The sequence below is a fragment of the Notechis scutatus genome, chromosome 8 (genome assembly GCF_049901735.1).
Source record: "Notechis scutatus isolate UNSWTSFEM ecotype Mainland chromosome 8, rNotScu1.2, whole genome shotgun sequence".
Classification (NCBI taxonomy): domain Eukaryota; kingdom Metazoa; phylum Chordata; class Lepidosauria; order Squamata; family Elapidae; genus Notechis; species Notechis scutatus.
Genome location: NC_142016.1, coordinates 25838296 through 25865515, shown reverse-complemented (window position 1 = coordinate 25865515; position 27220 = coordinate 25838296). Strand labels below are relative to the sequence as shown.

General features: G+C 50.5%; 1 protein-coding gene across 7 annotated transcripts in view; it reads right to left on the bottom strand.

The window, feature by feature from the left end:
- HIF3A (hypoxia inducible factor 3 subunit alpha) overlaps positions 1 to 27220 on the bottom strand; it is a 49437-nt gene that overhangs the window by 6181 nt on the left and 16036 nt on the right. For 5 of the 7 annotated variants that reach the window (XM_087971258.1, XM_087971260.1, XM_087971261.1 and 2 more), the window contains 9 exons: positions 10351 to 10541; positions 8237 to 8382; positions 6184 to 6268; positions 4667 to 4776; positions 3700 to 3914; positions 1981 to 2087; positions 1548 to 1695; positions 641 to 801; positions 325 to 557 (listed from right to left, as the gene is read on the bottom strand). In XM_087971258.1, coding sequence (XP_087827384.1) covers positions 325 to 557; positions 641 to 801; positions 1548 to 1695; positions 1981 to 2087; positions 3700 to 3914; positions 4667 to 4776; positions 6184 to 6268; positions 8237 to 8382; positions 10351 to 10541 — 1396 coding nt within the window. Of the gene's footprint in view, positions 1 to 324; positions 558 to 640; positions 802 to 1547; positions 1696 to 1980; positions 2088 to 3699; positions 3915 to 4666; positions 4777 to 6183; positions 6269 to 8236; positions 8411 to 10350; positions 10542 to 13864; positions 14186 to 27220 lie in introns of those variants that run through there. The other 2 variants (XM_087971259.1, XM_087971264.1) reach the window with 2 other exon arrangements.

Below are 27220 nucleotides of genomic sequence, written 5' to 3'. Positions count from 1 at the left end.
ATGGATGGATAGATAGATAGATAAATAGATAGATAGAGATAGAGGGATAGATGATAGACATAAGGAGACAGATGGATAGACAGATATTATAGACAGAGAGAGACAGATATGGATGGCTAGAGACAGATTTGGAGAGAGAGAGAGACAGACAGAAACAGACAGACAGACAGATGATAGACATAAGGAGATGGATAGATAGATATATAAGATAAACAAATGAACAAATAGATGATAAAATAGACAGACAGATATGGATGGATGGACAGACAGATAAACAAATCAATAGATTCAGGCCACCCAGAGTGTCCCTCCAGGTTGCCTTACCAGACCGTGATTTCCAGACACCTTCTTCACCACCGGAGCCATCTTGGGAAGCGGGGCGGGAGGTTTTGCCCGCCCGGTGCCCCCTGCCAAGTTCTGGGCCCCAGGTGGGTCGAAGATGGGCCCCAGCAACTTCTGGAGATCCGGGCTGCAGAAGCGCTTGGGATCCAGCTGCAGTTCCTCCTCGCTGATGTTGGCCGGGCGCAGGAAGGCCAGGATTTTGGGACCGCGAAGTTCTGGGGGAGCGAAAGCGTTGGGGGGTTCAGTTAGGGGAGGGGGCAACCCCCCACACCCATTTCACACCACCCTCTTCCCTCACCAAAGCTGAGGTTGATGATGGTGTCTCCGCTGTTGGGGTCCATCTCTTCCAAGGCGCTATCGGAATCCAGCCCTTCGAGGCAGGGCGGGGGCAGCCGGCGATGCTCGCCTTGGCGGTCCGTTTGCTCCAGGGACAGGACCAGGCCGTTCTCTTCCACTTGGCTACAGAAAAGAAAGGGGGACAATGTGGAAAATGGACACCGTCGGTTGGATGGAGAGAGTTTCTGCGGCTCTTGACAACATATCGTTCAAATTTGTTCAAACCTGGCAAGAAGGGAGCAATGTGGCTTACGAGAGAGAAAAGGGCCCTGATCCCTTTCATTAGTTGCAGTTGAGAGAACAGGATATGTGGGGCGTTTGCACATGGCTCCTTGCTGGAAGCAAAGCATACATTATCTTGGTTGTGGCTTAGCTGGGTTTTGGCATCCTCCCAACTGTGGTTGCCGCATTATCTTGTGGAAGTCTGCAATTTATCATCCTGTTGTGTTAATTACTTCAGTGTGGTTTGTATTGTTTTTTTTTATTTCTAATTATCTTTACTTTGGGTTCAGACTGCATTTCTGCCCTTCGTAGACTGTTTTTTGAAGAGTTCAATCTCCAGCCGAGGATAATTGGACATTGGGGGCCAAGTTGGAGGCATTAAAGGGAATTCATTCTACTTTTGTGACTTTGTTATTTTTGTGTCATTCCCCGGGTCGTCACAACACTTATATGTTTATATGTCATGCTCATACTTGTTTTCTCATACATGCTTGACAAACTAAACTAAATAAATGAAAACAAAGGAGGTTTGGGAATAGGAACACATGTAAAATCGAAGGGCGGGTGGGTGAGTGTTAGGGGATGGTGTCCATCTTGAAGTTTTTGACCTCCCCCCGGGGAGTGTGGGGAGGAGGTGGGCGGCTGACCTCAAGACGAAGTGAATGCAGACGATGCTCTCGGGTTGGGAGTTCTTGCTGCTGGAGATGACGGTGGCCTCGGTCTGGATCCAGATGTAACCACCATTCCTGGCTAGGAAGCGGTACTGCCCGGTCACAGCTTGGCCCTTGCTTAGCACTACCGATAGGGAGTGAAAGACAGACAGTCTAGAACGGACAGACAAACGGATAAGCGGGAGGGGAGATGGGGAAGAGACTTTAAGGCGGAAGAGGATTGGCTGCGTTTGCTCTCGCGGGGAAGATATGACGGGAGGGTGGGTGGATCCCGAGACCCCTTCCACGCCGACCTTCCACCCTCCCACCCCCAAGCCTTCGTCGTCCAGACGGGCCGTGGACGGCAGCAGGAGGAACCCACGGGGGGATGGCAAAGAACCGACCGGGCCCTGCAACACGCTGGACTTACGAGTGTTGATGCTCTTGCTGACGGAATCCGAATCCAAGGCGTGGATGTATTCATAGAGGGAGCAGCCAAGCAAGCTCTCGGAGGTGTAACCGGCCATCTCGACAATCCTGGCCCAGGAGGAGAGGCGGGACAATCGTCAGGAAATCATATTCTGGCTGAGTTAAGCTAGAGCCACTAACCTTGGCCATCTTTAAGACCTGTGGACTCAAGTCCCAGAATTCCCCAGCCAGCACCCAGTTTGATCGTGCGACTGTGACGATGCTACGATGCTCATAAGCGTGAGAACTGGTCATAAATCACCTTGTCAGCTCATCAAACATTCCTGTGCCTGATAGTTGCCATTAAAAAAGGGGGAGGGAGGGAGGAAGGAAATCTGGAAGAGCAGCGCAGCAGGTTTGAAAGCGGAAGTACATTCCAACTCTTTATCTTTAAAAGATTGTAGCTAAACTACCAGAGTTTTTGCCCGCGAATATATTTCATGGGAGAACATGATTGCTGACACCCAGCCCATGAAGGTGCTCAGTTGGAGAATCTGATTTATGACACACCCGGGGGAAGGGGGGGGGAAATGGGGTCACAGCGGACTGTAAATGACGTAGGCCGGAGTTGGCTTCATACAGGGCAGGGCCAGGATGTCGCCTCTAAGGAATCCTTTGAAGTTTCTTGAAGTTTCTTGGCTCGAGGCTCATGATTTAATTAGGGCAATTGCTGGAATCCTGACACACCTTTTTCAAAGTTGTTGTTGTAACTTTTAACACTTGCTAAACAAATGGCTGTTAAGTCAAGGACTACCTGAACTGGATTGGAGTTATGACGTTCCCTTACCCCACTCATTTAGATCACGGCAGAACCCCAAGTGCACCCAAAATGGATGCAACACACTAGTGTGGATCTTTCTGGCGCTACCACAAGAGCTGCAATGCAGGAGAGCCCAAACTCATGTGGAGAACACTGAAGATAGAGGGGGGGTGGCTTAGGTATCTCAAGGTTTCTCCCTTGAAAATCAATTTAAAATTTCTTTTATTTAGAAACTCTCCAGGTAGGGGAGCCAAAGGGAGGGGGAGAGAGAGAGAGAGAGATGGATATTGAGATAGATGATAGATAGATAGATAGATAGATAGATAGATAGATAGATAGATAGATAGATATAAAGAGAGAGAGGCAGGTGTGTGTGTGTGTGTGTGTATGTATAGAGAGAGGGGGGGAGGGAGGGAGGGAGAGAAATATGGATATATACAGACAAAGAGAGAGAGAAAGTGAGGGACATATATACATCAATAAATAGAGAGAGAGATAAATATGGATATAGATAGATAGAAGATAGACTGATAAGGAGAGAGAAAGAGAGATAAATACGGATATATATATATATATATATATATATATATATATATATATATATATATAGAGAGAGAGAGAGAGAGAGAGAGAGAGAGAGAGAGAGAGAGAGAGAGGAGAAAACACGGATATAGAGATAGATAAGAGAGAGAGAGAAAGAGAGAGATTTTTACCTGTGGATTTGACCCTGTTTGCTCATCAGCCACGTTCATCCTACACACCACAGTTGCAATCACTTGGCACAACGTCCCAGCCGAGATCAACAAACCCATCATCCCAGACAGAAATGTGTCGCCCTCAGTCGCTACCTCCCCAACTGCCCGGAGGGTGGGCGAAGAGAGGGGGGTGTGTGTACGTGTCTCCCGGGCGTCTCCCGCTCACCTGTCATCGCAGTAGGTGAACTTCATGTCCATGGTGTGGCGGCTGAGGAAGGTGCCACTGTCCAGGGGGGTCTCGATGTTGGCGGGGTGCGGGATGGCCTCGCAGATCAGCACCAGGCATCGCAACGGGGGCTCTGCGAAGCCGCCTTCCCCTTCCTTCCCGGAGGCCGGCTTGGAAGGCGCATAGCAGCGCATGTGCCCAGAGCAGTGCAGCACCTGGAAGGGAAGAGGGAGGAAGCTGGGGGCAACCAGCTGGCGCCTTGGGAGGGTGCCGAGAGGGATTCACCCTCCCCCCAAAAAGACACCCGGGAGAGGTTTCGTTACAAGAGGGGCGGGAAATGAATCGAACAAACAAATAAAGAAATAATCCTATGTACAATAAGTTGTAAGAGGGGTGTGGTGGCCTAGAGGTGGAGCTCTCGCCTCACAATCAGGAGGCTGTGAGTTCGATTCTAGGTTAGAGGCAGGTATTTCTTACTTTGGGCAGACTAGGAATATATCTGCTGAGAAAAAAACAACAACTCCGCACTGGCAACAGGAAGAGCATCCGGCCAGTAAATACTCAAGCTTCATTCAGTTGCCCAGGACTCCACCCCGTAAGGGATTATGGGGGTTGTTAAAAGAGGATGATGATATAATAAGTTATAGGTATATGTATACATATGTATGTATGCATGCATGTATATTTAATTTAATAAATAATAAATAAACTCACTCTACAGACTGAGAATCTCTACAGAATAAATAAATAAACGCATTTATTTGGCATTTACGGGGAGTTCTTGACTTACGACTGCCACTGAGCCCCAAAATATCCGTTGCTAAGCGAGACAGTTAAGTGAGTTTTGCACCCCTTCTGTCCTCTTCTCCTTCAGAATGCTGGGGGGTGGGGTAGGGGGCTCAACTACCCCCTGTCCAAATCTGCTTCTGTTTCTCTCCCCCCCCCCAAACTCCAGGGAGTGGCTCACTTTCCAGGTGGCAGACTTGAGGTTGACGGTGCGCCCCCTGGTGGTCAGCGTGCTCTTCATGCGCAAGGAGAAATTCCGCTCCGTCTTCACTTCCGCCTTCTTGGAGAAACCTGGGGAGAGCCGGGATCGCACGCAGATCAGGACATATTGGGGGGTTGGAGGGAGGTGGGGGCGGGGGGGTTCATGGAAGGAGGGAGGGGGGACGTTTGGCCCCAGTTCCTGGCTTTGGGGGTTCAAAAGAGCATAAGCCAAATGGGTGGCTGGAGATTATTGAAGGCTTTCGCTGGTTTCGCTTTGGAAACATGGAGCAAATGGCACAGATATAATTCAAAGAGGGAGGGAGGGAAGGATGGAAAGAAGGGAGGGAGGGGAGAAAGGAGGAAGGGAGGGAAAGAGGGAAGAATGGAGGGAGGGAGGGAGGGAAGGAAAAAGGGAGGGAGGAAAAGAGAGAAGAATGGAGGGAAGGAGGGAAGGAAAGAAGGAAGGAAGGAAAGATGGAAAGAAGCGAGGAGGGGAGAAAGGAAAGGAGGAAGGGAGGAAAAGAGGGAAGAAGGGAGGGAGGCAAGGAAAAAAGGGAGGGAGGAAAAGAGAGAAGAATGGAGGGAAGGAGGGAAGGAAAGAAGGAAGGAAAGAAGGGAGGGAGGGGAGAAAGGAAAGGCGGAAGGGAGGAAAAGAGGAAGAATGAAGGGAGGGAGGGAGGGAAGGAAAAAGGGAAGGGAGGCAAGGAAAAAAGGGAGGGAGGAAAAGAGAGAAGAATGGAGGGAAGGAGGGAAGGAAAGAAGGAAGGAAGGAAGGGAGGAAAGAAGGGAGGGAGGGGAGAAAGGAAAGGACGAAGGGAGGAAAAGAGGGAAGAATGGAGGGAGGGAAGAGGGAGGGAAGGAAAGGAAGGACGGAAAGGTGGAAAGAAGGAAGGGAGGGAGGGAGGGGAGAAAGGAAAGAAGGAAGGAAGGAAAAGGGAAGAATGGAGGGAGGGAGGGAAGGAAAGGGAGGGAGGAAAAGAGAGGAAGAATGGAGGGAAGGAGGGAAGGAAAGAAGGAAATATGTAAAGAAGGGAGGGAGGGGAGAAAGGAAAGGAGGAAGGGAGGAAAAGGGGGAAGAATGGAGGGAGGGAAGAGGGAGGGAAGGAAAGGAAGGATGGAAAGATGGAAAGAAGGAAGGGAGGGAGGGAGGGGAGAAAGGGAAGAAGGAAGGAAGGAAAAGGGAAGAATGGAGGGAAGGAAAGAAGGAAGGACAGAAAAATGAGAAAGAAATGGATGAGGAGGGGCAGGAGAAGGAGGAAGAGGAGAAGGAGAAAGAACAGGAGAGAAGGAGAAGGAGAAGGAAAAGGAAGAAATGGAGAAAGCAAAAGGAGGAGAAGAAAGAAATGGAGGAGGAAGAAAACAGCCTACAATTTGAATTACACCCGTTGCAGAATTCCCGTTCCTTTTGATCAGAGAAGCCCGGTGCTGAAGGAAAGGGGACCATGCAGCGATCCCCCCCCATAAAAACTTTGAAGAGGATGGCGACGGGAGACTCACCCTGCCTGGGGCTCAGCACATCCTGCAGCTCCTCCTGATCACACGGGTGGATGAAATCAAACACGCTGTGGCCGATCAGCTCCAGCTGGGGAAGCAAACAGGATAATATAGACCAGGGTGTCCAACCTTGGTAACGTTAAGCCTGGGGACTTCAACTCCCAGAATTCCCCAGCCAGCTTTGCTGGCTGGGGAATTCTGGGAGTTGAAGTCCTCCAGGCTTAATGTTACCAAGGTTGACACCCCTGATATAGACAGTATATATATATATATATATAAAAGGCACATGAGGACGCAGGCAGGAGGGGAGGAGCCGGGAGGAAGGCTGGGCGCCCAGCAGCCCACCCACCCCCCATATGCCAGCCCACATGCCCCCATCGGCCAGGTGCCAACGGATGGGTGGGGCTCCCGGAGCCAGCCAATCCGAAAGCCCCTTTCTCCTCGCCTTCCCTTCTGCTACATCCAAAACTTTTCAGTCAAGGTTCCAGATTGGGAATTGAAGATATTTGGGAGGCTCCCTGGGGAAGAAATTTCTTCTTCTTTTTCCTTTAAACCCAACTTTTGCCAAAAAAAAAATGACAAGGAGGGGGGAGACTTAAAAGCTTGCAAAAGTTTGCTTTGCGGGGAGAAAAATAAATAAATCGGAGAGTTTTGCAAAAAGCCCAAGGCGTTTGAGGCAAGAGCAGTTCGTTTGAAGTAGATTTCAGCAAAAAAGGGGAATTCAATTCATTTCTAGGGGGAGGGGGGGGAAATATTGGCCTTCTGAAACTTATTCCCCAACCCGACTCCGGCTCTTCGAAATCATCTGAAAGATGAAATGGAAGCGAAACCCTGAAGAACAAAAAGATCCATTCAAAAATCAGGGGTGGGAGAGGAATTTTGACGTTGACCCCTCTGAAATTGGAATAGAAAATGCCAGCATGGGGTGGACCTCCCAAAGACTGACAAGAGATGCTTTGTCTTAAATTTTCACACACACACACACACACACACCCCCAAAAATGCTTCCAGGATCCAACATTCATAAGAACGGCTCGGTTTTATTTTTATTTATTTCTTCGTATCCCTCCTTTATTTATTTTTACAAATCACTCAAGGCGGTGAACGTATCCAACACACCTTCCTCCTCCTTTCCCTACAACAGCAACCCTGTGAGGTAGGTTGAGCTGAGAGAGAATGACTGGCCCAAAGTCACCCAGGTGGCTTTCATGCCTGAGGTGGGACTAGAACTCTCAGACTCCTGGTGATTGGCCCAAAGTCACCCAGCCGGTTTTCATGCCTGAGGTGGGACTAGAACTCTCAGACTCCTGGTGATTGGCCCAAAGTCACCCAGCCGGTTTTCATGATTGAGGCAGCACTAGAACTCTCAGACTCCTGGTGATTGGCCCAAAGTCACTTAGCCAGCTTTCATGCCTAAGGTGGGACTAGAACTCTCAGACTCCTGGTGATTGGCCCAAAGTCACCTAGCCAGCTTTCATGCCTAAGGTGGGACTAGAACTCTCAGACTCCTGGTGATTGGCCCAAAGTCACCCAGCCGGCTTTCATGATTGAGGCAGCACTAGAACTCTCAGCCTCCTGGTGATTGGCCCAAAGTCACTTAGCCAGCTTTCATGCCTAAGGTGGGACTAGAACTCCCAGCCTCCTGGTGATTGGCCCAAAGTCACCTAGCCAGCTTTCATGCCTAAGGTGGGACTAGAACTCTCAGACTCCTGGTGATTGGCCCAAAGTCACCTAGCCAGCTTTCATGCCTAAGGTGGGACTAGAACTCTCAGACTCCTGGTGATTGGCCCAAAGTCACTTAGCCAGCTTTCATGCCTAAGGTGGGACTAGAACTCTCAGACTCCTGGTGATTGGCCCAAAGTCACCTAGCCAGCTTTCATGCCTAAGGTGGGACTAGAACTCCCTGTCTCCTAGTGATTGGCCCAAAGTCACCCAGCCGGCGGGACTAGAACTCACAAGCTCTCACTTTCTTGCCAGGTGCCTTAACCATTGTCCAGACCGACTCACCTTTGGTTGGACCCCCCCAATCTGTGCGAGCTCCCCCCCCCCCGCTCACCTGGCTGAGACCCAGATGCTTGTTGACGTTCTCAGAGAGGTAGATCATGTCCCCTTCCTCGGTCAGGACCATCAGGAAGCCGTCCAAGGCCTTCAGGTAGTAAGAATCCACCTGTTCCTCTGCTTTGACTTGCTCTCGCCATTCTCCTGGTTCAACAAGAGTGTGTAGAAATGGCTTTAAGGAAAGGATAATAGATTCAGAGTGATTTCCAATACCAACATTACAGGATAGAGATGTCTGGAGTGGAGTGGGCAGTGGGGGGAGGGCATCAAAAAAAGTCAGGGCAGAGGGCTGGAAACGTGTGGTTCTCCCTAATTTATTTATTTTCTGCATGCAGTACGACAAGAGCCACTCCAGGTAGCCCCTGACATAACAGTCACTTAGTATTCGTACAAACGTCCAATGGGCCTATCTATGGGATAGTTCCCCCCCTGGATTCGAACTTCTGATAGTCCACCTTCTCACAAGAGGGACTAGAATTCTGACGCTTGGCCATTTTGATGGCTGTTTGCAGCATCCTGCAGATTAAATGGCCACGTTTTAGGATGGTTTTGCTGGAAAATGGCAGCAAAAACGGCAGCAGGGGTTGGACTAGAACAGGGGTGTCCAACCTTGGCAACCTTGAAGACTTGTGGACTTCAACTCCCAGAATTCCTCAGCCAGCTTTGCTGGCTGAGGAATTCTGGGAGTTGAAGTCCACAAGTCTTCAAGGTTGCCAAGGTTGGACACCCCTGCTGTCAAGGGTTCCCGCGATTGCCCTAATTAAATCATAATCCTCGAGCCAAGCTTCAGAAGAATCCAAAAGATTTATGAGGAGCAACATGTCAGCATTGACCCATATGAAGCCAACTCTGCCACACGTTAATTTACTTACCTGTGGCCCTGTTTCCCCACCCCGGGTGTGTCATACATCAGATTTTCCAACGAAGCACCTTCACAGGCTGGGTGTCAACTCAAAAGAGACTCCTTTGGTCTTTTTAGCTGCCAGAAAAAAGGGAGGGGGGGAAAAACAAGGCATTCTTGAAATGCCTAGATAATCAACTCAGCAGCCCAAAGTTGTCGGAGCGTAAGAAGGTTATTGGAGAGCATGATGTGATGGACCCTTGGAGACCGGATGTGTCCCATTGGAGAATATACATCCGGGGGTGTGTGGGAAAGACCAGGGTCAAGGGGGAAATGTATGATGTAATTTAGTATCGGCTGCACCCAGCCACGGGCCAACATGGCAACTTCTAACAAACCAATTTACTGTATATACTCGAGTATAAGCCTAGTTTTTCAGCCCAATTTTTGTGCTGAAAAAATCCCCCTCGGCTTATACTCGAGTCAGATTCCCTCTGAAAAAAAATGGTGTGGAGTCGCGGCCTCCGGCGGCAGCGACTCCCAACAGCCCAGCCGGGAAGGGAAAGGCAAAAGCGCTTTGCCTTTCCCTTCCCAGGCGCGGGACTGGGGCCGCGCCGGCGGTAGTGACTCCTGACTCAGGGGCCTCCGAGGGAGGGAAGAGAGTGACTCCTGCCTCCCGCTGTCATCATCATCTTCTTCTTTTGGGTTAGTGAATCAATTAAACCTTTCATGATAGTGAGATCGTTTCCCAAATTAATTATTTTTATTTTTGAAATTTACCAGTAGCTGCTGCATTTCCCACCCTCGGCTTATACTCGAGTCAATAAGTTTTCCCAGTTTTTTGTGTAAAATTAGGTGCCTCGGCTTATATTCGGGTCGACTTATACTCGAGTATATACGGTACTTTTTCTGAGATGCGGCTAGAGACTTTTGATTTGAATGAGGGTGGATTTGTTGGAGCCCTGACACTGGGTGTCATCAATCACATTCTCCAATGAAGGATTTTAACGGGCAGAAGATCCGGTAGCCTAGCTACAATCTTTGTAAGATAAGCGTGGAATGCACTTCTGGTTTTAAACTGCCGTACTGCTCCTTCAGATTCCCCACCTCTCTTGTTTATGGCAACTCGAAAAGAGGCATAGGAATGCTTTACGAGTTGACACCCTGGACTAGAAGACCTCCAAGGTCCCTTTCCCACTTTGTTATTATTCTGAGAACGTCTGTTTGGGGTCTTCCCTGGTTTTTGTGATCTCCCCCAGGGAAATCCTTACCAGAATTCAGCAGCTTATGCATTCTTAAGTAGCTGATGGTCAGCCGCATGATGGAGGCTTTGTCCAAGTGGGCGCTCACCCCCCGGGCAAAGGGCAGAGTGTGGGCCAGCTGGTAGAACACCTCCGTCTCCTTGCTGCGCCGGCATCGCGCTGCGTCTCGCGATTTCTCCTTCCGGATTTCGGTGGTGGACCTGAGAGGGGAGGAACAAGGAGACGGTCACCGGTGAGTGGGGACTGCTGGGTAGGCAGGATTAATAGGGAACACGCCAAATGAGAAGCAGAGAGATCTGGGTTCGAGTCTCCCCTCAGGCAGGAAGTTCATTAGGTGACTGTGGGTTCGGTGAGAGGCAGGTTGGCCCAGTGGTTAAAGCTGCGGGCCTAGAAACCAAAAGGCTTTGAAGTCGAGTCCCACCTTAGGCATCAAAAAAGCTGGCTGGTAGACTTTGAGCCAATCACCAGCAGACGGTGAGTTCTAGTTCTACTTTAGTCATGAAAACAGGCTGGGGGACTTTCAGCCAATGACCAGGAAACTGGGAGTTCTAGCCCCGCCTTAGGCACAAAAAGCAGCCAGGTGACTGGGCCAATAACCAGGAGATTAAGAGTTCTAATCCCGCCTTAGGCACGAAAGCTGGATGGGTGACTTTGGGCCAATCACCAGGAGCGATTAAGATGAAAGCTTCTTTGGGCCAATCCCAGGAGATTAAGAGTTCTAATCCGCCTTAGCACGAAAGCTGGATGGGTGACTTTGGGCCAATCACCAGGAGGCTGGGAGTTCTAGTCCCACCTTAGGCATGAAAGCTGACTGGGTGACTTTGGGCCAATCACCAGGAGGCTGGGAGTTCTAGTCCCACTTTAGGCATGAAAGCCGACTGGGTGACTTTGGGCCAATCACCAGGAGGCTGGGAGTTCTAGTCCCACCTTAGGCATGAAAGCTGACTGGGTGACTTTGGGCCAATCACCAGGAGATTAAGAGTTCTAATCCCGCGTTAGATATGAAAGCTAGCTGGGTGACTCTGGGCCTGTCTCTTCCCTCAGCCCAACCTAACCCTCAGGGTTGTTGTAGTGGGGAAAACAGAAGGAGGAAGGAGGAAAGGGAGGATAAAAATCAAAAAACAAATGCACAAATGGGCATTTCAAATTCTTGTTTTCTTTCTCCTCCACCTCCCCATCGCATCTCACAAGAAATAACGAAAAGCACAAACGGGATGCGCATATAAATCAGCGTATGAAATTATCAGTTGTTTTCTTAAAGTTCTCTTTCCGAGTTTTGCTTCTGGCTCTAGAACTGTATATTAAACAGGCGACTAACAATTGACATTCTTTTGGTCTACATTACACATTTTTTGAATAGGTGTTTTTTTTAAGCTTGGCAACTTTCAGCTGGGTGGATTTCAACTCCCAGACTTCTGGGAATTGAAGTTCACTCAGCTGAAAATTACCACTTCAGAAAGAAAGTTCACAGCTAAAATACTAAGGAGGAAACTGATGACATGCAAACCATCCAGAGTCACTTAGGAAAAAAGGGCCAGGCAGAAATATATATATATTTTTAAAAAACCACAATAAATAAAGAAGCCATCTTCCTGAGCAAAATGCAAACAGTTGCAACCGACTGTGTGACACACCGATGCTAGCCTTACTCCGTGTGTAAAAGCAACCTTTCCTGCATCACACCTGAATCTGCAGGTGGTTTTTCTTTAAAAAAAAAATCTCTGGCACGAAGGAGTACAGGTAATCGACTCATGACCACCAATTGAGCCCTAAATTTCCATTGTTAAGTGAGACGTTTGCTAAGTGAGTTTTGCCCCGTTTTAAGACCTTTCTTGCCCCTGATGTTAAGTGAGTCACTATGGCTGTTAAGTTAGTAACCCATTTGTTAAGTGAATCTGGCTTCCCCGTGGTCGTTGCTGGTGAGATCCCATGACTGTGGGGACACAGCAACGGTCATAAGTACCAGTCAGTGGTCAAGCATCTGAATTTTTGATCATGGAAGCTGCTACCAAGGTTGTACGTATGAAAAATAGCCACGAGTCCCCTTTCCCCCCCCGGCGCCGTTGTAACTTTGCACGGTCACTAAATGAACTGTTGTAAGTCAAGGGTTGCCTGTACTTCTTTCCTTCCTTCCTTCCTTCCTTCCTCTTTCTTTTTTTCTTTCTTTTTCTTTTCTTTTCTTCTCTTTCTTTTCTTCTCTTTCTTCCTTCCCTTTTCTTTCTTTTTCTTTCTTTCTTTTTCTTTCTTCTTTCTTCCTTTCTTTCTTTTTCTTTCTTCTTTCTTTCTTTCTTTCTTTCTTTCTTTCTTTCTTCTTTCTTTCTTTTTCTTTCTTTCCTTCCTTCCTTCCTTCCTTCCTTCCTTCCTTCCTTCCTTCCTTCCTCTTTCTTTCTACTTGCAAAATAAAGACACCCGCCCACCTCGGCCAACCAACAACACAACGCCGACTTGTTCCAAAAAACACACACACAAGAACCCACACGTGGGGTGCAATAAGAGGGACCCCTTCCCAGCTGTTCAACTTTCGGTCTTCTGGTGGGACTTTCCCCAAGTAGATCGAGTGACGAGGAGCAGAGACGTGTAAGCAGAAATAGGGGAGGGCGCAGGCCACCCGACGGTTGCAAAACAGGAACTTTCCTCGAATTAATCGCCTTCCCGGCAACATGTCTCGGTGCTCTCCGTCTTCCGAATTAAGATGAAATGAAACGTTCCCCTCTCATCAAATCTTCTCCAAAATCTAACATTTTTTCACGCTCCCGGACCTCAATCGTCGTTCTTTTTTGGAGTCCCTCCGGTTCCTGGAAGCCATATTTCTTCTTCCCCCAGCCCCGTGAGGTTCTAGATCAGGGTGTCCAACCTTGGCAACTTTAAGACTTGTGGACTTCAACTCCCAGAATTCTGGCTGAGGAATTCTGAAGTCCACAAGTCTTAAAGTTGCCAAGGTTGGACACCCCTGTTCTAGATGGCCCATTCCCCCCGTTTTCTTGGGTTCCTCTTTCTCTTCTCAATGTTTCCAAGTCTTGGGAGAGACCGAGATCCCCACCCAGGTCTAGTTTTCCAAAGAAATGTTAGCGACCAGCCCTCTCCGCCTTCACAAATTCCAGAAAGGAACCTCTCGCCGTGAAAAGACTAATTTGCTCACCGCCGTTGGGGTCCAGGGAGATCTTGTCCAAGGAGGCTTGAACAAAAGCACTTCAAATCTCTAAAGAACCTCCGAACTTCAACAAAGTTTGTTTGTTTTTTTAGCTTCCTGGCATACTTCTGCTCCGAATGGTTGGCTCTGTTGGAGACTCTTGGGCCTGGAAATGCCTTGAACAAGTTCTAGGACATCTTCTGGACGTCCACCGAAGCCCACATCTTCTAGGAAGACACAGAAGCCTTCTGCTGATGGGCCCACTGGGATTCTTCAAGAGATGGGTTCCTCCGTGCCCACAAACACCATAGGAGGCGGGGAAGGTGGAAGTTTGCCATGTGCCAGGAGGCCCTGCCCCGAGGGCTCCATCCCAGCCCCAGAGAGACCCCTTACCTGCACCACCTCCTTCCCCTCGCCCGCTTCCAGCGCCACCACATAGCCGATCTCTGGCTTGCCGAGCAGACCAAGGCAGACTTTGTACTTCCTGATCCTCCCACGGTCTGTTTCCACCATCCCTCCCTCTCCGCTTCCCTTTTGGGTACAGGCTGTTCTGCTTCTGTGCCCTGGCACTCTGCCCATCAACCTGCGGCTCAGCTTTGCACAGAAGAGGCAACAAGCAGGCCATGTGGCCTAGTGGTGATCTCCCCTGCCTTCCCGAAACCAAAGGGCCAGCAAAGAGGCGTAGCCGGTAGCCAGCCTGCTGACCGCGGGGTCATCCGGCTGGCCAGGCTGGCGCCAAAACGGGGCTGTCCTCGTGCCAGCCTCCTGTGCCAACCTGCGAACAGGTGCGCGGCACACAGGAGCCGTAAACAGGCACCCCGTAGCTGCAGGAAGTCCTCGACCTACGACCGCAAGGGAGCCCCCAAATTTCTGCGGCTACTCGGGGAAAGTCCCACCAGAAGACCAGAAGTTGAACAGCTGGGAAGGGGTGCCTCTTATCGCACCCCAACTGTAGGTTCTTGTGTGTGTGTGTGTTTTTGGAACAAGTCGGCATTGTGTTGTTGGTTGGCCAAGTGTCTTTATTTTGCAAGTAGTCCTTGACTTACAACAGTTCGTTTAGTGACTGTGCAAAGTTACAACAGCACCGGGGGGAAAAAAAGAGGGGGAGGACTCGTGGCCATTTTCCGCACGTACGACTTCGGTAGCAGCCCCCATGATCAAAAATTCAGATGCTTGGCCACTGACTCGTACTTACGACCGTTGCTGTGTCCCCAGTCAACTTGGTTTGTCACGGGGTTGTTCAGTGAGTCACTAAATCGAGTTTAATTGCATGTTGTTAAGTGAGTTTTCGTCCCCATTTTAGGACCTTTCTCCCCCTCTCTTTCTCTCCCTTTTTCTTTCTCTCCTTCCTTCCTTTTTCTCTCCCTCTTTTTCTTTCTCTCCTTCCTCCCTCTTCCTCTTTCTCTTTCCTTTCCTTTCCTTTCTCTCCCTCCAAATATTGGAAGGCTGCTCTCCTGTCTCCCCTGGTCCTTCTCTTCCCTAGACTAGCCAGGCCCAGTTCCTGCAACCGCCGTTCTTTGTACGTTTGAGCTTCTAGTCCCCTCATCCTCCTGGAAGCAAAATGTTTTGCTTGGGATGCCCAAATTCTGAGCGAGGTTCCAACACAAGCACATATATTCCTCAACTTACAACATTTCATTTAGTGACCGTTCAAAGTTAACAATGGCAATGAAAAATGTGACGGGGCCGTTTTTCAAAGTTACGACCTTTGCTGCATTCGATCAAAATTCAGCTGGTTGGCAACGGATCCACATTTATGACGGTTGCAGAGTCCCGGGGGTTGTGTGATCCCCTTCTGTGATCTTCTGACCAGCGAAGTCAAGGGGTGTGTGTGTGAAACCAGATTCGTTTAACCACCGCGGCCGTTTGAAGAACTCAGGAGCAGCCGCTGCTTCATATCCTGCATAATCCCGAGACTTCTGACTTACCGACAGTCAATTGTACAACACGGGCAGTCCTCGACTTACAACGGCTCCTTTAGTGACCACTTGAAGTTCCTGGCGGCACTGACAAAAAGCGACTTAGGGCTGTTTCTTGCACTTACGACCGTTGCGGCCTGCTGAGGGCCGTGCGATCAAAATTCAGGCGTTTGCCAACTGACTCGTATTTACGATGGCTGCAGTCCGATGCGGCCGACTTTCTGATGAGCCAAGTCAATCAGGGAAGCCGGATTCACTTAACGACCAGAGCGAGAAACGTCATAAACCCAGAGCGAAGCTCACTTAACAAATGATTCATTTGGCAATGGAAATGTTGGCCTCCATAAACGAGGACAATCTGTATAGTAACACATGCTGGGGAATGCAGTGCGCCTGAAACGTCAGTTTTCGTTTGCACCTGTGCCCGTTTCAAGTTCTAGCCTGTAAGGTTGTTCCAATCATTGTCATCATCATCTAGCTTGGAGAGACTGCGGGCAAAGATCCATGTGACACTACCGGCCCTGGAAGCTGTTTACAAGTCCTTCCTTCCTTCCTTCCTTCCTTCTCTCTCCTTCCTTCCTTCCTTCCTTCCTTCCTTCCTTCCTTCCTTCCTTCCTTCCTTCCTTCCTTCCTTCCTTCTCCTTCCTTCCTTCCTTCTTCTCCTTTCCTTCCTTCTCTCTCCTTTCCTTCCTTCCCTCTCTCCTTTCCTTCCTTCCCTCTCTCCTTTCCTTCCTTCTCTCTCTTTTCCTTCCTTCCCTCTCTCTCCTTTCTTTCCTTCCTCTCTCTCCTTTTCCTTCCTTCCTTCTCTCTCTCTCTCTCTCTCTCTCTCTCTCTTTGTTCTAATTTTAGTTCAGCTCCAAAGACAAGATCTCCTGAAGAGGGACAACGCTGCAGTGGCAGAGAAGCCACGGGGGACCCAGCGGCTGAGCGCACGATCTGGGGGCTTGGGCCCGTCCCCTTTGCAGCTGCCACCCACCCGCCCGCCCGCCCACCTCTTTCTCCCCGACATTCGGGTGCCCTACGGTGGGTGAGGACCCTAACTTTTCTTTTCGGGGACATGTTCTGCACGCAACCAGAGAGCCCTCCTTCGTCAGCGAGTGGCGACGCAAAAGCTCGCACGCATCTCCTTGCAAGCCTCCGTTAGCATCTCTGACGTCAATGTGCTCCCTCCACTGAGGATATCGGAGTTTCGCACACGCTGCCGTGTTACCAACCGGTGCAGGGGGCCACACCGCTGCCCCCTGATTAGCACAAAACCGCAAAAGGGGGCGGGGGAGAGAGACAGAGAATGAGAGAGAGAGAGAGAATGAGAGAGAATGAGAATGAGAGAGAATGAGAATGAGAATTAGATGGAGAGAGAGATGGGGAGAAAGAGAGAATGAGAGAGAGATGGAGCGAGAGATGAGGAGAGAGAGAGAAGGAGAGAATGAGAAAGAATGAGAGAGATGGAGAAAATGAGAATGAGAGAGAGATGGAGGGAGAGAGAATGAGAAAGAATGAGAGAGATGGAGAAAATGAGAGAATGAGAGAGATGGAGGGAGAGATGGGGAGAAAGAGAGAATGAGAGAGAGATGGATGGAGAGAGAGAGAGAGAATGAGAAAGAATGAGAGAGAGATGGAGAGAGAGATGGGAGAGAGAATGACAGAACAAGAAAGAATGAGAGAGATGGAGAAAATGAGAGAATGAGAGAGAGAGATGGGGAGAAAGAGAGAATGAGAGAGAGATGGAGAAGAGAGAGATGGAGGGAGAGAGAGAGAGAGAATGAGAAAGAATGAGAGATGGAGAAAATGAGAGAATGAGAGAGGTGGAGAGAAGTGGGTGGGTGGGTAGAAAAAGCTCTGCTGGCATGTCAACAGACCCCCTCCCTCCCTTGCCACTGCAATCAGCCCCTTCCTCAATTGTTCCACCTAGAGGGCTTCCTTTTCTTTCAACTAGGACAGTCTGGCGAATGAGAAGATGCAGCTGGCTGGGGGCTCTCAACGATAAATGGGAGGTTTCAAAGGAGAACCTTTCTTTGCACAAGTCTGTGCAAGCAGGGGGTTTCCACCCCACATTTCCCTCGGGGGGGGACATAAGTGGGGGGAACTCCCTGGAAAACAGCCAGAGGAGGAAGAGGAGCAGTTTGCTTGGCTGAGGGTGTCCACACGATACTCCTAACCGGGGTCAGGAAGGCGCAACAGCTGCCTTCCTGCAGCGAACGATGCTCGATGCTCGGAGAAACGGCCAGCTCTGTCAATGGGCAAGTTTGCAACCCTTCTGATATGGGCTGGGGTCTTCCCACCACCCGTTGCCCCACCAACACACAGGGTCAAGGTTTCCTTCTAACCACCCTGGGCTCCTTCTGGCAGAGAGGGGAGGGGCGGGGGCGGGGCGGTACGGTACATTTGGTAAATTAAACCGTTTCATTCACAGCCGCACCGAGACATGGAGAAGCTCAGGTTGGCTCTCCACCTGGGTGGTTAGAAATAGATCCAGATTCTGCGCCCCTCCACCCCAAAAAAATAATAATAATTAGAATGACTTTTTTAGGATTGGAACTTCTCAGAGGCTTGGGGTGTCCTGCCACCCTTGCTGTTTATTTAACTTTTATTTTAAATCGCCAGGATTCGAGCGGCCACAGCAGGGGGTGGATCCCGCCATCCTTGCTGTTCGTTTTGATTTTAGTTTTAATTTTTAAGGATTGGAGCGTCCCAGGGGGCTGGTCTGTCCTGCCGTCCTTCCTGTTTCTTTATTTCACTTTTATTTGACATCGTCAGGATTCAAGCGCCCCAGAGGGCTGCTGTGACCTGCCGTCCTTGCTGTTTATTTATTTGTATTTTGTAAAGGATTGGAGCATCCAGAGGAATGTCCTGCAAGGTGCAAAGCGATGCCACGGCCCTCGCCCCGTGCCAGGAACACACACACACCCTGCCAAACCTGGCCAGATTTGCACACACACACACACACCGCAGTCCAAACTGACCTTCGTGAGAGAGGAAGAAAAACTTTGTGCATGCTTAGGGGCACTCTCCCCACCGGCAGAGAACCGGGAGGGGGCCGTAAGGGCTTGCCTAGGTGTTCCAAAGATTTTATACCGAATAACAGAATTGGAAGGGATCGTGTAGATGATCTAGTGCAGGGGTCGCCAACCTCTTGGACCTCAGGGACCACCAAACTCATCATTTTCAATCCTGTGGACCAGAGACCCTGGGAAAATCCCCAAAAAGTGTCTGCAGCAAAATTCCCCACCCCGTTTTCCTACCGATCGATCGTTCTTTATTTGGGATTGCAGGATACCGTTTCCAGCTCCGTTCTCAAGGGGAGAGAAAGAGAGACTTTCGGCTTCATGCAAGGAAAGCAGCAGAAGCCACAGAAGTCTTTCTTTTTCTCCCCCAAACTCCGCCAGAAATGAGCCTTTGCCGGCGCAGCCTCTTGGAGCAGGAGGCCTTGCAGGGTCCCAAAGACTCATTTCTGGCGGAGTTTGGGGAGAGAAAGAAAGACTGTTGCTGCTTTCCTTGCGTGCAGCCAAAAGCAGAAGAAGAAAGAAGCAGAAAGAAGCAGCCCGGGGGCCAGACGAGGTGCGTGGGGCGAGTTCCCCCTCCGCCCTTTCCCCCTCCCCTCACTTCCTCGTATTTTTCACAATAAAAGGGACGCAAGCCTTGTGTTCCCGCACAGCCTGGATTAACTGCTTTGGGGGTTCTTTGGGGGTGACATTTCTCTGCGGACCACCAAAATTTTCTCCCCGGCCCACTGGTTGGCAACCCCCTAATCTAGTCCAACCCACTGCCCAAGCAATTTGGGAGAAACACTCCCCGTAGAACTGAAATCAAGCTCAGTCTGGTGTGTGTGTGTGTGTGACACACACCCCTTTTTCTAAAACAAGAGTCCCCCAACCAAGCTGATGACGGCAGCTCATCTGTGCTGGGTTTCGCTCAGCCTGAGCATGCTGCAGAAGCTTCACCGACTCCGCAGCCATGCCCACCCACTCCCATCTGAGTGTGTCTGTGTTGTGTGTGTGTGTGTGTGTGTGTGTGTGTCTATGTGTCATCTCTCGGCTCCCGCCCACTCCAAAGCAGGAACCCTGCTGCACGTGCTCTTGGCAAAGCCTTTGGCTGTTCTGTCCACGTCAGTTGAGGACATAGTGTACTGGAAACAGGGAAGGATGCCAACTGCTGCTCGGTCGGTCGTGGGAGGAGAGACAAGGGAAGGGAGGGGAGGCAGAATGGAAAGGAGGAGGAGGAGGAGGAAGAGAGTTTCATTCATTAGAGAGGGAGAGAGAGAGAGAGAGAGAGACTCTCTCGTACAACCTTTGGGCACCGCTCCTAAAACACACAGGGGCAGGGTCTCCTGCTCGGGCAGGGGTCGGACTAGATGACTTACAAGATCCCTTCCGACTCTGTGTAAAATCTTTGCAATGCTCTGGGCGGCCCCCTCCAGTTCAGAACGCCCCCCCCATTCAACCACTCGCAGAAAGATTCCAAATGCTTTCAAAAATCAAATTTTGCACCCTGCAACCCCCAACACCGGTCCATCTTGTGGAGGGGGGGGGGAGAAACTTAAGTGCCCTTCAAAGCCAAACCTCTCGCCCCCACCCACCCACCCACACCTCATTCCCGACACCCACACAAAAGCCTCTCTCCCCGCCACCCCTGGTTTGGTTTGGGTTGGGCGGGAACGCAATGTTCTTGGCAAGCCAGCTGGCTCCACGCCCTATGGCTTTGCCTCTGGAGAGCCCTGTTTACGAACAGAAGGGAGGGGTACAGCCACCTTTTTACCTGAACGCACACTGGTGTGTGTGTGTCTGTGTGTGTGTGTGTGGTGCAGGCAACCGGGTAAGGCTGCCAAAGGAAAAGGAAAGCCAACGCCTGCTTTGAATCTGTTTGCTGGGATGTTAAATCGGGACACTGAGGTACAGAGAGCGGTAGGCACAACCGGCTGTCTCTGGAGTTGGCTGCGCCTTTGGGGTGGGTGGGCTCAGGGTTCCCCCCCTGTTCCAGAGACCGAAAAATGTCAGCAAACAAAAGAGACCCTTTGTGAATTTCTGGAGCCCTTTCTGCCTTGTGTCTGATTCTCAAGGAGCAATTCCTTAAAAATGGATGGAGGATTCGGACAGCTTTTCCCCGGATCTCAAACTCTGGCAACTTTGGAGATCGGTGGACTTCGACTCCCAGCATTCCCCCAGCCAGCTGGCTGGGGGAATGCTGGGAGTGGAAGTCCACCGATCTCCAAAGTTGCCAGAGTTTGAAAAACACGGTGCCAGATTGTGGGAATCGCGGCAGCCCCATTTATAAATCCAGCTCACTAATGCCGGCACAAAGAGGTTATTTTCCCTTCCGTATTTTGCAGGATTTGGGGTGGAAATTCGACATTGTCAACAGCACAGGAGCCCCTTTTGGCATAACCAAGTGTGGCCCCTCGCCTTGCGGTGACCGAGAGGAAAGCAAATTGGCCCCTAGAAAGCACAACACAGGTAGTCCTTGATGTACAGCCCATTCATTTAGGGCACTGAAAAACGCTGACTTACGACCGTTTTTCACGCAACTGTAACAGCAATCGTGTGGTCAAAATTCAGAAGGTTGACAATGGCTTTGTATTTATGATGGCCGCAGCGTCCCGAGCGATCCCCTTTGCGACCTCCTGTCAGTCAAAGTCAGCGGGGAAGCTAGATCCACTTGACGGCCATGTGATTCGCTTAATAACTGTAGTGATTTACACCAGGGGTCTCCAACCTTGGCCACTTTAAGACTTGTGGACTTCAACTCCCAGAATTCCTCAGCCAACCTTGGCGCTTTAAGACTTGTGGACTTCAACTCCCAGAATTCCTCAGCTTGCTTTGCTGGCTGAGGAATTCTGGGAGTTGAAGTCCACAAGTCTTAAAGCGGCCAAGGTTGGAGACCCCTGATTTACACAACGGTGGCAAAGAAAGTCGTAAAACGGGGCAAAAACCCACTTATAGCCTCGCTTAGCGACAGAAATGTGGGGCTTGAGGATTCCCTGCGGGAGAGGGGACCATCTCACCGTTCCTCCCCGCAGAGGGGCTGGCCCGAGAATCTGGGCTCGTCCGGTACGCGGGTATTTCGGGAAGCCAAAAGGCCAGGGCCTTGGACAGTTGTTTCGGCACATCAGCGCTAAGGGGAGACGGATTTGGGAAGTTGACGCGCACATGAGTTTGGGGGGATTCGACAGGTGCCACGCATAGATGTGTGTGTGGGGGGGTAACCACCGCCCGCCACAAGCTCTTCTAACAAGAGTTCTCCGCGGAGCAACCGAGGCAAACCTAGCGTGTGCGGGGTGTGTGTGTGTGTCTGGTGTATTTGCTTCCCGGCTGCGAAATCAGCCTGAAATGCCCTCTCCTTCTCGGCAGGCGCGCATCCAACTGGGTCAGAGGGCTGCTGGCGGGAGCAAGGCACCCTGGTTGAGTCACCCGGACGAGCTTCCCAGGGCAGAAGCGGGTCCCTTTCGGAAACTCTGCCAGACACCGGAAGGGGGAAAAAACCTGGCGCTTCTTGGGTGGTCTTGAGGTTTGGTGCGGGGGGGGGGAGGGGCGCTGCCAGCGCATCCCACCCCAGGGATGCAAATGGCCGGCAAGGCAGACCTTCTTCCTTGGCGCTCGTCCAGGCCCTGTTCCCAGGCTGAGCCAGGGGAGGAAGCCAAGCACATACACAGCAGCGTGTGAATCGGCAGAAGGAGCCGGGACAGAAATTCCCCTACAGCCCACCGAGAAAAACAGGCGTCCTGGCGGACGGTGCCAGGATCGGGAGGTGCCAGGCTTGCCTGGCGTAGCTGCTTCAACCACTGCCCTATCAAAACGAGACTCCGTTCGGTTCTGGTTTCTGAAAGGAGGAGCCGGCAGCGAACAAGCAAGCCCTGGGGGCGACGGAGGCTATGTAGAGCGGGGTTTCTCAAGCGCGGCCACTGGAAGAGGGGTGGACTTCAACTCCCAGAATTCTCCAGTCAATGTGCAAGGAAAGCTGACAATAGGTGGACTTCAACTCCCAGAATTGCCCAGCCAACGTGCGAGGAAACCTGACAATAGGTGGACTTCAACTCCCAGAATTGCCCAGCCAACGTGCGAGGAAACCTGACAATAGGTGGACTTCAACTCTAAGCTGGCTGGGGAATTCTGGGAATTGAAGTCCACACATTGATGTCCAACATGTCCAAGTTCGAGCAACACTACCAGATTGGGGAGGAGGTCTAAAGAAGAGCCCCAAGTGGACCGGAGCCCCCATCTTCCTCAAGCCATGCTGGAAGGGGATGATGGAATCCATAGTCCAGACACCCACCCACCCCAAACAGAATAAAGAAACCATGCTCTTCCTCCATTCTGTGCTCCGGGGGGAGCCTGGGGATTTTCCCTGCGCCACCTGAAATCCACACTTCAAAGATCTCTGCTTCCCTCCCACCCACCCACCCACCCACCCACCCCAAAAAGAATCCCTCTTTGCAAAAACTCCCGATTTTGGAAACAGCCTCACTTTTAAAACATTTCCGAATATTGATGCTTAAAACCTTGGTTGACCTTCCAACAGGCTGGAGGCAGAAAGGGAGAAAAAAAAGCAACCAGGCAAGCCAGCTTATGCTTTTCCCACCCACCCCTCCCAAGCTCTTCCCCCCTGCTCCATTCCCCCCCCCCCCCAAAGAAACAAGAGATGCATGCTCAGCAGTGAGAGTCAGGAGAAAAGATTTGAGGAGGGGTCTCCCAGGTAGAAAGAGGGCCTCTCTTGAAGGCTGGCTGGCAGTCCTGCCTTGGAACGTCTCTGCAGAATGCCAGCCTGGGGAGCCCCCTAGCCCACCCACCCTGGAAGCCGCCCCCCCCCCCGTGGCGACTGCATTTGCAGCTGGTTGTGGGTGGTACATTTCGGGGCGGCCTGCTCTGGTGCCACCCACCCTGGCAAGCTCTGGTGCCATGCAACCAGCCCGAGAGCTATCCGCTTGCACCGCCGTGCCCTCTGCATCCCGGAGAGGCCTGGGCCCTCCCCTTCCTGTTCAACCTCCCCCTCCCCCCACACACGCTGCTTGGACGGCAGCCCAGAGGCCCCTTGCTCAGGCCGGGCCTACGTGAGCTGAGCGACGGGCGGGGGGCACGGGGCAGGCTGCGAGCAGCCAACCAGCGGCCCGGCCTCTTTCCTGTTTGCTTGCTAATTTCGGCTGGGAACACGGCGCTGCCATTGGACGCCGTGGCTGCAACGCACAGCCCTGGGCCCTCTGCCAAGTGGGGCTGCTGCTGCTAAGGCTGGGCTGCTGGGGAGGGGGCTGGAGGAGAGGCAGGAGGGGGCAGATGCCACCCCCCCACACACACACACACAACCCAAAGCTTGGGAAAGCGAGGCAGGCAGAGGCTGAGAGTGAAGCCCCTTTCCCCTCGCCTGCTTCCCCCACCCAACCCTTCAAATTTATTTATTTATTGTTTATTTATTATTTTATTTGGTTTGTCAACTGCTTACAAGGTAATAGGTATAAGTAAAAACATAGTTATGAATACATGGATACATAGAAGTAAAATAAAAAGAAACAATAGGACAGGGAAGGTTGGTGCGCTTATGCACGCCCCCTACAGACCTCTTAGGAAAGGGGTGAGGTCAATAGTGGACAGTCTAAGGTTAAAGTTTTTGGGGTTTGGGGAAGAAACCACAGAGTCAGGTAGAGTATTCCAGACATTGACCACTCTGTTGCTGAAGTCGTATTTCCTGCAATCAAGTTTGGTGCGGTTTACTTTGAGTTTGTATCTATTGTGTGCTCTTGTGTTGTTATGGTTGAAGCTGAAGTATTCATTGACAGGTAGGACATTGCAATGGATGATTTTATGTACTACACTTAGATCGGACCAAATGCACCGCTGGGTGCAACTTTGGGTGTCCCATGTCCCCCCCCTTCCTCCTACCGGAGGATGCGAGCATCTCTGGGGCAGCTGCTCTTAAATCTCAGCCTCCTTGCCCACATCGGAGCCGGTTCCCCTTCCTTGCCGACGCAAAAGGCCCCCTCCTCAAAACGCTGGGATTAGAGGCAATGATATCGCAGGCGGCAGGCGGGAGACGGCGCCAGACTTAAGAATGGGTTTCATGCCAAAGAGAGCAAGGAGCTGGCATTTGCCTAGCTCTGTGGGCAGCCTGGCACGCCTTTCGGCGCCACCTTGGTGTAATGGTACAGGGGGTCCTCGGCTTACAGCCACAATTGGGTGTCCCGTCCCCCTAGTTAGGTTACTGAGCGAGATGCATGTTAAGCGAGCTTTGCCTCCCTCATCAGTCGTTCAGCCGGCAACGCGGGCATTTAAAGCGAGCCTGGTTTTACCCCATTGGGTTGGCTCGGTCAGAAGGTCGCAAAAGAGTAGCCGGGGATGCTGCGGCCATCGTAAGTGTGAAACATGGTCATAAGTCACTTCTTTCAGGGAAGGTGTAGCTTCGAATGAACTGTCATAAGTCGAGGAGGATTAGCTGTATTAATATTATTATTATTATTAATTATTATTATTATTATTATTATTATTACCACCACCCCCTTCGGGGGCTAATTTGGTGTTGCTCCACTGAATTGTGTACACGGCAATGCTCGATTCGCAAGCGTGCAATTAAACAGGGCTGCCCTTTCTCCTCTCCTTAATCAGCCGGCAATTAGCAAAGGAAGTGCAGTGTGCAAATCACTAAACAAGCTTGTGTTGTGCACACACACACCTGGTGTCGGCAGTTGCAAGGGGCTTCACCTCCTGGTTTGGCTTTTGCCGGGAAGGCAGGCAAGGATCACTTGGGAAGTGGGCGGGGGAGCAAGGGAGCCTGTGGCCTGTCCAGTGGTTCAAGGGCGCCATTTTGACTTGTTTGACCTCATCCCACAGATACCCCAAGGACTAAGTTCGACTCCAAACCTGACCCACATATCTGCCTTCTTCAGTCAGTGTTCTCTTACGGTGTGTCTCAACCTTGTGAACTCTTAAGATGGGTGGACTTCAACTCCCAGAATCCTGGGAGTTGAAGTCTACTTATCTTAAAGTTCATTAACATACAAAGCCAGGGAATTCTGGGAGTTGAAATCCATCCATCGTAAAGTTCATTAGCATACTGGCTGGGGAATTCTGGGAGTTGAAGTCCATCCACCTTATATACTGGACTGGACTCTAAGCTCCCTTTACGCCTCTTTCAGGGGTTCCTCCCAGCTTGCAAGAAAACTTCAATAAAAATCGTATTTGGGGAAATCTCGACCTTAAGAACCAGCCAGCGATACCTCAAGGCACTGCCAACATACCTCCCACCCCAAAAGCCCCTGAGTTGTACGAAAGGCCAATGACCTCTTCCAGCAAAAAGACAATGTTGTCCATCACTGTTGGATTCCAAGACCCATAATCGCCCACCAGTGGGGGACGGTTCCTCCACACATAGAGCCGATGGCATTAAGAGGTTTAGGATATGGAGATGCCATCAGCTTCATTGCAACGGTGGGATCACGCCATGATTCTCATTCCCCTCTTGGGCTCTTCTTTTTTTTTTTAATCAGAATGCAAATTTCTCTTACAAGAGGATAACCCAGGGATCTTCCAACTGGACAGCTTTAAGACTTGTGGACTTCAACTCCCAGAATTCACCTTCCAGTCATGTTAGCTCAGGAATTCTGGGAGTTGAAGTCCACAAGCCTTAAACTGGCCAAGTTGGAAGACCCTTGGGATAACCAGGAGAGAGCAAACCAAAACCCATCTCATTCTCAACTCTCGTAGGAAAGACAACAGGTCCTTCCAAATTGGATATCCAGCCAGTCCTTGTCTTACGCCACAACTGAGCCCAACATTTTTGTTATTAAGCGAGATATTTAAGTGAGATTCACCCCGTTTTACCACTTCGCTTGCCACTTTTGCGAAACGAATCACTGCAGTTGTTAAGTCAGTCACATGGTTGTTCAGTGAATCTGGCTTCCCTGTTGACTTTGTGGTCAGAAGGGTCGCAAAAGGGGACAATGCAACCGTCATAAATACGAGTCAGTTGGCAAGCGTCAAGAGTTCTGATCAGATATAACCATCGGGGAGCTGCAATGGGTCGTAAGGGTGAAAAACAGTCACTTTTTCCACTGCTGTTGTAACTCTGAACGGTCACTTAAATGAACTGTTTTAAGTGAAGGACTATTTTTACAACTCCCAGTAACCAGAACTAAGATTACGGCTACCGGCCAAAAGTCAGAGGCCTCCGGGCCAATGAGGTGCCAAAGATGGTTCATCCCAAACATAGTTTGTCCTGACCACAAGCAAACAATGTTGGCTGTCTTCCTGACACCCTAACTTAGAACTCTGAACAATTCTAGCAACAATTCCAACAGGAGGGAAATCTGCAGAAGGTGTTTTATAGATTACTTCAGAGGTCTCCAAACTTGCAACTTTAAGACTTGTGGGCTTTAACTCCCAGAAGTCAACTTTAAGACTTGTGGGCTTCAAATCCCAGAATTTAACTTTAAGACTTGTGGACTTTAACTCCCAGAAGTCAACTTTAAGACTTGTGGGCTTCAAATCCCAGAAGTCAACTTTAAGACTTGTGGGCTTCAAATCCCAGAAGTCAACTTTAAGACTTGTGGGCTTCAAATCCCAGAATTCAATTTTAAGACTTGTGGACTTCAAATCCCAGAATTCAATTTTAAGACTTGTGGACTTCAACTCCCAGAATTCTGGGAGTTGAAGTCCACAGGTCTTAAAGTTGCCAAGTTTGAGGACCCCTGGATTAGAGGGATGCGTGAACCAGAAAGGAGTTTTCTCAATCCGATAACACAATTGTTGTTATTTGGATCGAGAGGCTGTCTTTGCAACGACTCTGGGGGGCTTAGACCCAAAAAGGAAAAAATCAAATCAAATAAATTAACAAGATGACATTATCTGTCCGG